Source organism: Rhinolophus hipposideros (genome assembly GCF_964194185.1).
Source record: "Rhinolophus hipposideros genome assembly, chromosome: 7".
NCBI lineage: Eukaryota > Metazoa > Chordata > Mammalia > Chiroptera > Rhinolophidae > Rhinolophus > Rhinolophus hipposideros.
In genome coordinates, this window is record NC_138053.1 from 16043341 (window position 1) to 16053993 (window position 10653).

General features: G+C 37.3%; 1 protein-coding gene across 7 annotated transcripts in view; it reads right to left on the reverse strand.

The window, feature by feature from the left end:
• The window catches only part of SNX2 (sorting nexin 2), a 53300-nt gene extending 43119 nt beyond the window's left edge, over positions 1-10181 (reverse strand). For 2 of the 7 annotated variants that reach the window (XR_013993618.1, XM_081053308.1), the window contains exon 1: positions 9978-10181. Coding sequence is in view for 3 of the 7 variants with exons in the window: in XM_081053308.1 (XP_080909434.1) it covers positions 9978-10085 (108 nt within the window). In the remaining 4 variants the exon portion in view is untranslated. The remainder of the gene's footprint in view (positions 1-9977) is intronic. The other 5 variants (XM_081053310.1, XM_081053309.1, XM_081053311.1 and 2 more) reach the window with 4 other exon arrangements.
• Positions 10182-10653: the final 472 nt, after the last annotated feature.

Genomic DNA, 10653 nt, shown 5'->3' on the forward strand with positions numbered 1-10653 from the left:
GCTAGAATAGCAAATTAAACACAAAGCAAGCAGAAGAAAATAAAAAGCGTAAATCAATGAAATTCAAAACAAACAAAAAATCAAGAAACCAAAAGTTGATTCATTGAAAAAGATCCCAAGAAAAAGATAAACCTCCAGCAAAAATAAAATAAATGAATAACATAAGCAAAAAAAAAGAAGACATAAATTATCAGTATCAGGAATGAAAAGGGAAGAGCATCACCCATATACCCCACAGACATGGTAAGGGAGTATTACAAAAAACTTACGCCCATAAATTTCTGAACTTTTAATGGACAAATCTCTTGAAAGACACATACTACACCAAAGTTCACCAAGGAGAAATAGTGCTATACGTATTAAAGATACTGAATTTGTGAGGAGCATTTGAGATCTTGCTTCCTGGCAATGTTGTCGGTTTGGCTCAAATAAACAATTGTAAAAAAAAATGGGGGGGAAAAAAGATACTGAATTTGTAGTTAAAAGTCTTCCAATGAACAAAACTACATGTTCAGAAGACTCCAATAGTGAGTTCTATCAACATTTAAAACGAGACTAATTCCATACAACCTCTTCAAGAATATACAGAATAAAATGCCCCAATTGATTTACTGAAGCCAACATTTATGATATCAATATCAGACAAACACATTACAAGTAAAAGAAAACAACACATAAATATCTGTCACACAGATACAACAGCCTAAATAAAATAATAGCAAACTAAATACAACAATATATAAAAATATATACACATTATGATGTGTGGAGTTTATTCTAGGAAAGCAAGGTTTATTCAACATCTGAAAATCAATCAATGTAATCCACTTTAACAAAAAAGTAAAAAGCCTTATGATCAGCTTATTAGATGCAAAAAAAGCATTTGCGAAAATCAACATCCATTCATGGACACAAAATTTCAGAAAACTAGAAATAGACAGGAATTTATTGAACCTGGTGAAGGTTATCTACCAAAAAAACTTACAGATAACATCATATTTAAGGAAGAAAGAATATTTTCCTCTTACAACCATGAAAGGGGAAAGGATATCCACTCTCATTATTGAACATTATCCTGGTGGTCCTTGCCGGTGCATTAAGGCAAGATCAAAAAAAAAAAAAGGTATAAAGACAAGAACTGGAAAGAAATAAAAGTCTAATCAGAGGTAACACAATTATCTACATAAAAATTCCCAAGGACTCTACAGAAAACCTACCTACTAGAACATGAGTTAGTTTGGCCCAGTTGCAGGATAAAGGGTCAATATGCTACTAGTGAGCAAATGTAAAAGGAAATAAAAGTACCATAAACCCGTGAAATACTTAAGGTATAAATTAACAAAATATGTGCTAGATCTGTATGCACAGATGAAATGATGAAAAAAATGATGAAAAAAGTCAAATAACATCTAAATAAATGGAGAGAAATCACATATTTATGGCTTAAAGGCTCAATATTGTTAATATGTCAATTCTCCCCAAACTGCACTATGGATTCATTACAACCCCAAATAAATTACTAGCAGGAATTTTTGGTATAAATCAATAGATTATAAAATTATATGGAAAGGCAAAAGAACTAGAGTAGTCAAAACAATTTTGTAAAGAACAAAGTCAGTGGATTCACACTACCTGATTCCAAGACTCAGTTACTGTCATCACGGTAGCGTAAAACTGGCAAAAGGACAGTCAACAGATCAATGAACAGAATAGAGTCCAGAAATAGACTCACACATACGTATATGCTCAATTGATTTTTGACAAAAGATGCAAAGACAGCCCAGCATAAAGGGCTTTAGCTTAGCATAAAGCACTTGAGATTCAGTGATGTTGTTGAGTGTATTGAAAAATACTATCAACCAACTTGACCTAACATTTATACAACGCTCCACCCAACATCAGACTATATACGTTCTTTTCAAGTGCAAACATAACCTTTACCATGACAGGTCATTGTCTGAGTCATAAAACAAACCTTAACAGTATGATTATTTTTCAATAAATGGTGCTAGAACAACTGTGTATCTACATGGAAAAACAAAAACAAAGAAAAGCCTTAATTCATATGAAAAGTAATTCAAAATAAATCCCAGGCCTAAATGTTAAAGCTAAAGCTGTAACACTTCTAGAAGAAAACATAAGCAAAACCTTTGTGACCCTGGGTTAGTATCAGCAAAGGATTTCACATGTACCATATAAAGTACTATAAATAAAAAAAAGGATTACTTGAACTTCACCAAAATAATAAACTTGCTTTGTGAAAGATACTGTTAATAGCATAAAAGGACAAGCCACAGACTAGGGAAAATATCTCTAAAACACTTATCTGGTAAAGGGTTTATATTGAAAATACATAAAGAAGTCTCAAAACTCAATTAAGGAAACCCAATTTTTAAAAATGTGCAAAACATCTGAAAGGAGAGTTCACCAAAGAAGATAATTTTCAGATGGTGACTTATATACATGAAAAGATACTCAACATCATTAGTCATTATGGAACATACAATAAAACCACAATGAGGTAACACACACACCAGTTAGAATGGTCAAAAAAAAAAAAATGGTGTGCGGGTAAATGTTTAGCAACCAGGTCTTTGGGAGAGAAGACCCTGATTTTTAGCTGTTGCTGATTTCTGTAACGTAAACACGCCTGCTGTGGCTGGTTACCCCTCACAAACTGTGAAGTTGGGAAAATATATACTACTTTTTACCATACAGACACAATAGACACATAACCTCAAGTAAATAGACATATAACCAACAGTAAAATGTAGTAAAGGAATTAGGAAGTGACAAGTTGAAAATATTTATTCTTTGTTTTTAATATAATATAATTATAAATTTATATAATTTAATTTTTAGCAATGGCTGTGTTTATTAACCAGCTTACAAAATTGAAAACTTAACAATCAGTTGTTTTGAGTCAGTATAAGCTGGCCTCAAGCTCACCACTGCCTAAAATAAAAACTTATACTAACAAGTGCTGACAAGGAAGTGAAACAAATGGAATTCTCATTCACTGTTGATGAGAATGCAAAATGAACACAGATGCTGTGGAAAAGAGTTTGGCAGTTGTCTCTCTCTCTCTCTCTCTCTCTCTCTCTCTCTCTCAGAATCTTTTGTAATTTTATTACATTTCAGAGATCAAATTAATGCAAACCTGATCAGAGACTGAAATAGACAAATCCAGTTTCATCAAAGGTTCCTTGGGGCTAGGTAGGTTTTCAGGATCCAAATACTCAGTAATATATACAAAGCACAACTCTTTGATTAGAAATAAAATTTGATATGAAAGTTACTTTAATGATACCAGGAAATACAGTAACATACTTTTGTGTTGAAGCATCATGCATGTGTTTGAATGAAACCACAGATAATCGATTCTCAGAACACTGTTCTATTGAATCTAGTCTCAAGTTGTAGGTATTACACTATAGACATTAACTTGTAGGACTAAAAGCAAATGACTCCACCTCCCTGTACCTTATCCCCCTTGAACCTCTTTGTAAGAAAAGTTTGGCAGTTTCTTACAAAGTTAAACATGTATTAACCATACAATCCAGCAATACTATTTCTAAGTATTTACTCAAAAGAAATAAAAACCTGGTTCATTACAAAACCTCTACATAAATATTTATATTGACTTTACTCATTAATGCCCCAAACTGGAAACAGAAATGTCCTCCAACAACAAACTGCTACATATATATGACAAATTCAGCAATAAAAAGGAATGCACTATTGGTACATGCAACAATAGCGATAAATCACATGCTTTATGCTAAGTCAAAGAAGCTAGGCTCAAAAAGTTTCATACTGTATGATTTCATTTATATGAAATTCTGGAACAGACAAAACTAAAGGCAGAAAACAGATAAGCGGTTGCCAGAGGCAGGGAGTGGGAGGGGTAACTACATGAGAGAATTTTTGGGGGGGATGTTGGAAGCGTTCTATATCTTGATTAAGGTAAGCGTGAACTTTACTAAATTGAGGTAAATTTCAACTCAACTAAAAGCTATTATATCACAGGAAAAAAACACAAGAGTTCAATTTCATAAGAAAGTGGGCACTGGTTAAATTAATATTAAAGGCAAATTTTATTCTTGTTAAGAAAAAAGTCTGCAAAAAATTGAGCATCTCTGCTTCAAGCAACTTCATAACATTTTTTACAGGAACTAAAAATTCATTCTAAAATCCTTAAATTTAACTGTTTCAAGGGAATGTGGTCAACTAGAGTTATAACTCTTCAGAAATCTCTTTCTAGTCATTTTTCCACGCTGTAACCTTTAAATAACTGGTCATAAAATGTTTATTTTTTCTCTGAAACATGGGTAATTGATAATCAAATTAAAAAAAAAACAAACAATACATTTAAAGTTGAAGGCCTGCCTTAGATTAGAAAACATAAGAAAACAAATTATGCACTGTTACATTGGGACAACAGATACTAAACTTTAGTTCCTCTTTACCAACAGTGTCTCTTACTCTACTTACTCTCTCTTGATAATGTCACCCACTTGCAGGGTTTCAGAGATCATCTCTATGCCATTAGTCACTCCAGTCTTCTATACTAGTTCTGTACTATGTGCTTATTCCATTTACATATGTATTACCTGGTATTGCAGGTGTTTGTCACACAGCTCTGTTTATTATAGTGACTCCTATTGGTTCACACTCCAAGAGGGCAGGGATTAGACTTCCACACAGAGTCTGGTTCAGTGTTATCATTCAATAAATTTATGTCACAGTCTCAAGTTTACATCTCTAGCCCATCCAGCATTTCTAACTGTCTAATGTTATTTTCATTGGTGTATTGTATCCCCAGGTGAAATAAAGTTATAATTCCTTCCCCTAAAAATTACCTGAAGAGAGGGATTATAAATCTTAAAATGTCTCTTTTTAAATCTGCTGTTGCATCAATTTCCTTCTCTCCTTTTTTATTTGTACTTTCTTCCTGAGGCCGTTAACCTCAGACTTAAAATAGCTTCCATCTCATTAACCTACCAATGATAACTCCCAATCAAATTTATCACTCAGATTGGGGGCACATTAATTTTCCTCGGTGATCATGTTACTGCCACACAAATCTCGCAGAGCTTTCATCCACCTGTATAACAAATTTCAAAGCCCTTCTCCCTCTCACCACATAGTAAACCTGTAACATCCTATATTCAGCCACTCAGAATTATTTATGGTTCCCAAGAATATGGAGAAAAACTTAAGTGATCCTTGCCATTCTTTTATTGTGCAATTTCATTCCAACCTCTCTTAAATGTTACCTCCTCACTGAGTGTTTCCCAGCCAACAGAAGCATGTACTGGTCATCTCCAACATGTCAGTAACATTGATAAGAATTAGAATCTTCCCATTTCACTGGTACTTTCAGTGAAACATGATGTATTTCCAGGTCCTATAATCACAATCTGTCTATAACAGAGTTTTCTGCACGCCTCTTTTTTCTTCACTGGAGACTGTCTGTCCTCAATGACTTGCAGCATCTTGCAATCCCATCATCACTACCATTATCATCTAAACAGTATCACAGAGAGTAAATACTCAAGTGTTTACTGAAATCAACCAAGCACAGTATTTCCTGAGCACTTACAGCATGGGGTTACATGATGGGAAAGGAATTCTAAGACCTGTCAGTCTCCGATCCGGAAATTTCACTTGAAATGCTCTATAAACTCTATCATGTGACAATGTTGGGAAAACTGTGGTCCTCATCTTAACTTCAGCTGACTCTTAGATTTGAGGTTATATGAGAACCAGGTATAAACAAACATCTATAGTCAAATGATTTTGGACAAGAGTGCCAAGACCATTCAATGGTGAAAAAATAGTCTTTTCAACAAATTTTGCTAGGAGAACTGGATTGCTACACGCAAGAGAATGAAGTTGGACCCTTACCTCATACCACATAAAAAATTAACTCAAAACAGATTAAAAACCTATATGCAGGAGTCAAAACTATTAAACTCTTAGAAGAAAACATAGGTGTAAACCTTTATAATCTTGGATTTGGCAGGGATTCTTACATAGGACACTGAAAGAATGAACAACAAAATAAAAAAATAGGTAAGTTGGACTTCATCAATTTTTCTTTTAATTTGTGCTTCAAAAGACCATCAAGAACATGAAAAAACAACCCACAAAATGGAAGAAAATATCTGCAAATCATGTATCTGATAAGAAATTTGTATTTAGAAGATATAAAGAATTCTTACAACTCAATAATAAACACAACCCAGTTAAAAATTTCACCAAAGAAGATATACAAAGGGCCAATGAAACGATGTACATCATTAGCCACCAGGAAAATGCAATCAAAACCACGCTAGAAATCCACTTCACACCCATTAGGATGGATCAAATCAAAAAGTCAGATGATAACACGTGTGGTGAGAATGTGGAAAAATTGGGACCCTCACATTCGGCTGGGAAGAATGTAAAATGATGTGACCGTTTTGATAAAACAACTCTGGCAATTCTTCCAATGATTAAATGTAGTATTACTATATGACCCAGTAATTTTATTTGTACACAAATGTTTACTGCAGCATTATTTGTGATAGCCAAACTCAGAAACAACCCAAATGTCCATCAACTAACAAATAGATAAAAAAAATGTGTTATTAGCCATATAATGGAATATTATTTGGGCATACAGAGGAATGAAGTAAACTTTGAAAACATTATGCTCAGTAAAAGAAGCCAATGACAAAAGACCACATATGATTTCATTCACATAAAATCCAGAATAGGGAAGACTATAGAGACAGAAAATAAATTAGTCGTAGCTTAAGGTTTGGAGAAGGGTTTGGGGAATAGGGACAGGAGGTAATAGTAAAGGATATGGGTTTGCTGGTTTTTATTTTTTTTATTTTTTTAATTAAAGTTTATTGGGGTGACAATTGTTAGTAAAGTTACATAGATTTCAGGTGTACAATTCTGTAATACATCACCTATATATTACATTGTGTGTTCACCACCCAGAGTCAGTTCTCTTTCCATCACCACATATTGGATGCTGGGATTTTTTTTTTTTTTTTTTGAGGTCATGAAAATGTTCTAAAACTGTGGAAACGGTGGCACATATCTGTTAATATATGAACATCCATTAAATTATTCACATTAAATGGGTGAATTGTACGGTATGTCAATTATATCTCAATAAAGTTGTTTGTAAAAAAGAAAAAGAATAGACAAAATAAAAATGTCCTGAGTTAATTTTTTTTTAAGGTGCTGTCTTACTACTCCATGTTGCTTTAGGCATCTTTTAATTTAGGGAGATATCATTTAAGGAAAAAGCAGTACTCCTAAACAGTTTAAAGCCTTGCATCTCAGATACAAAAAAAGAACACACTTTTGCCAGTTTTGTTTATCCCCTTCTCATTCCCTTCCCTGCCTCCTATGCCATCCTCTCACCACTTTGTTCCATAATCACAACAGAAACGTACACTAGGGGTTTTAAATATGCTTTGTTTACTGAATATAGCTTTATGTGACCGTTCTTAATTTTGAAAGGAAAGAAGTTTAATATTGGGTTAAAAATGTAGGGTTCATATACACTAAGCTGTATAATCATTACAAGCTTAACGATTATATTAAAGCTGTCTGTAATTTGATTTTCACTTATATAGATTTCAAGTGATTTCTTTCCTCCAAATATCCTCAAAGAAAAAAGTTTCTACATAAATAATGCAATTTTAAAAACTGACTTACTTAAGTGTTTTTTTAATTGAAAGACATTAATGTATATCTTACTTTCAATTTACAGCTTCGGTAATAACTATTCAAAGCAGATGATCTGGATCAGAATCATGCCAGGTTTTGTAACTCATGTTGTCTATGAACTAGAAGCAATGTCATGAGGAAAGCTGAATAAAAATGCAGAATATTGGGCTTACCCCAGAATAAGAATTTGCACTTTAATAATATACCAGGTAACTTTTGTATAAAGTTTGAAAATCAGTGACCTAGAGCACTTATTAAATATGCATACTCCAGTGAGACAAACGCATCTGCATTTTAAACAAGTATCCTATGGTTTCTCCTGCACACTGAAGTATGATTAAGACCTGCTTAAAAGTAAAGTGGAGGGAAAGAACATTCCTTTCGAGATGTTTTGGTATGCTAAGAAATACTGCGTATATATCCTTCCCCAAATAGTTTGAATAGACCCACAAAAAAAACCACAAAATAAACTGTGAATTTATAGTCTCAAAGTTATACCACCTTAAAATTAATAACCTGAATCAGTTTATGAAATAAGGGGTTTAGATGAACAATCAAACCAACTTTATTTACAACTTTTGCAGTGCACTAACCAAGATGAAATTTTTTCATAACTTCTGTAGACTTTTACTTAAAAAAAGTCAACTACTTTATTAAAGACTCCCATCCAAACAGAAAACAGCTTATAGTTCCAGAATCAGATTATAGAGTTTACTCAACTCTAAAAGATGTCAATTACACAGCATGCTTTGCGTTCACAGTATTCTAGGTTATACCTGGTAAGTCAACTTTGTTCTGATGCTTGCTAGAGGAAAGCCTTCGTTGCCCTCCAAGGGAATACATGTCTTAGGATCCCCACACAGACGTTACCTTTCGATACATGTTAAATTACCTATAGAGGATGTATAAACGGCTAAAAGGATAACTAAGCCCCCAAAGTAATTTGTTATGCAAAACCATTTTTATTAATTCTTAGGAGATGCTGCTTTTGACAATCCAGCAAACATTTACTAAACGCAAATATTCCAGGTTTTATGAGGAAGCCAGATGATCAAGGCACTATTTTTAGTCCCAAGTAGCATACACTCTGAGGCGGGAAGTACAGTTTGGCCTAGTACCTGCATATACAAGTAGCAGAATGTGGTGGGTCAATGCTGAAAACGTTCTCCCAAGTGCCCAGTTTCAGGGAACTAAATTTCAGATAATAGCTATTTTACAGTAATGTTCAATTCATTTGGTGTAGAGGTGAAAAAGCCAAGAAAGCTTACAAAAAAAACACAAAAACAATTTATAAGTACAGCCCGAGGGAAACAATCCTCCGGAAAATGTGCTTCCATTTTAACACACATACACACACTTAAAACTTGGGCTATGAGGTGTGTGTGCTTCTCATCAAATGCAAAGCAATTCCGACATGAGCTTGAAGCAGGACACCCACTACAGTTAAGTTCCTGGAGGGTGTTTCCTTTGACAAAAACAGGAACACTCAGTTGCAGAGATCGCTGACCATGCGAGAATAGAGGAAATGGGAGTGAGGACCTGTTTTTATTTCTCCCCTGGTAACTTAAAACAAAACAGAAAAACCAGTGTCCTGGACTACTCCCTCCCTTCAACTTTATATTTTACAAACACCGTGATCCTTAAAAAGTCGAGGAACCGCGGAAGACGAAACCGGTCACATGCATTTCCCCCTCCAGCAGTCCGACACGGAGGAACCACCCTCACGGGGAACCAGCAGCCCACGGAGGGCCGTGACCGGGAAAAGTGCATGCCCACGCTCCCTACAGAGCCCGGGGCCACGCAGGGCTCACCGCCCTGCTCGGTCCCTTTCAGGGGCACACCCTCCCTCGGGAAGGGAAAGGCAAGCAACTCTCCAAAGGTGCTGCGGAGGTCGCCGGGGAGAACGGTCACATTTACTGGGACCGCGGGTCCGGAAGAAGAAATAAATGCATCTGACACCGAGGCAGGCCAGCTGAGCGGGGCAAGGGAGCTGCGATGCTCCGCGGGGTCCATGCCGCTCTGGGCATCAGACCCCCGCCCAAGGCTCGTGTGAGGAGGCCTAGCCGCGCAGGCCAACTCCAGCCCACTGACAGGTACCCGAGGGGTGGCCCGCGTCACAGGTGTCCCCCGACCGGGTCCTTGCAAACTCGGGGGTGGGGAGGGACAGGTCGGGGCCAGGAAAAGGCACCGAAAAGAGAGACGCACGGCGGAGCGCAGCGCCCACGGTGACGCGGTCTCACCTCTAGGGTGGAGACAGTGCTCGTGAACAGGTCCTCGCCGTCCTCCTGCTCCTCAAAGTCGGTGGGCCTCCCGTCCCCCAGTGGAGGAGGCTCCCTCTCGGCCGCCATCTTCGCTCGCCCACACGACTGCGCGAGCGGGGCCGTGCGGACCCGTCACGTGAGCACGCACGGCGGGGCTGGCGCGCGGCCCCTCCCGCCTCCTGTGGCCCCGCCCAGCCGTGCGCGGCCCCGCCTCCGGTCTCGTGACAGCCCCGGCCCCGAGCGGCCGCGCTCAGCCCCGCCCCTTTGCCTCTCTTTCCCCCTGGGCGTCTGGTTTCCGGCGGCCTTTTCTCCGCCCACTGGCTGTACTGACTTTTGTGGAAGAATCTGGGACTTTCATTACCTTCTTAGCACGAGTAAGCCAGACGGTTTCTGTTGGCATCACCAGTTTTAAAATCTCCTTTTAGGAAATGGAAGCGCGTGGGGACCAGTCTCTAGACCAGGCTTGCACTATACACAGAGGGCTAGATTGAGGATTGGTAGAAAAGAGGCATCTCTCCGAAATCTCTCTAGGCTGTCCAATAGAACTTTCTGGCATGGTCGAAATGTTCTGTATCAGCTCTACTGTCCAATAGAGTAGCCACTGGCCACGTGTGACCACTGAGCGCTTGAAATGTGACTAGTAGATCTGAAGTTT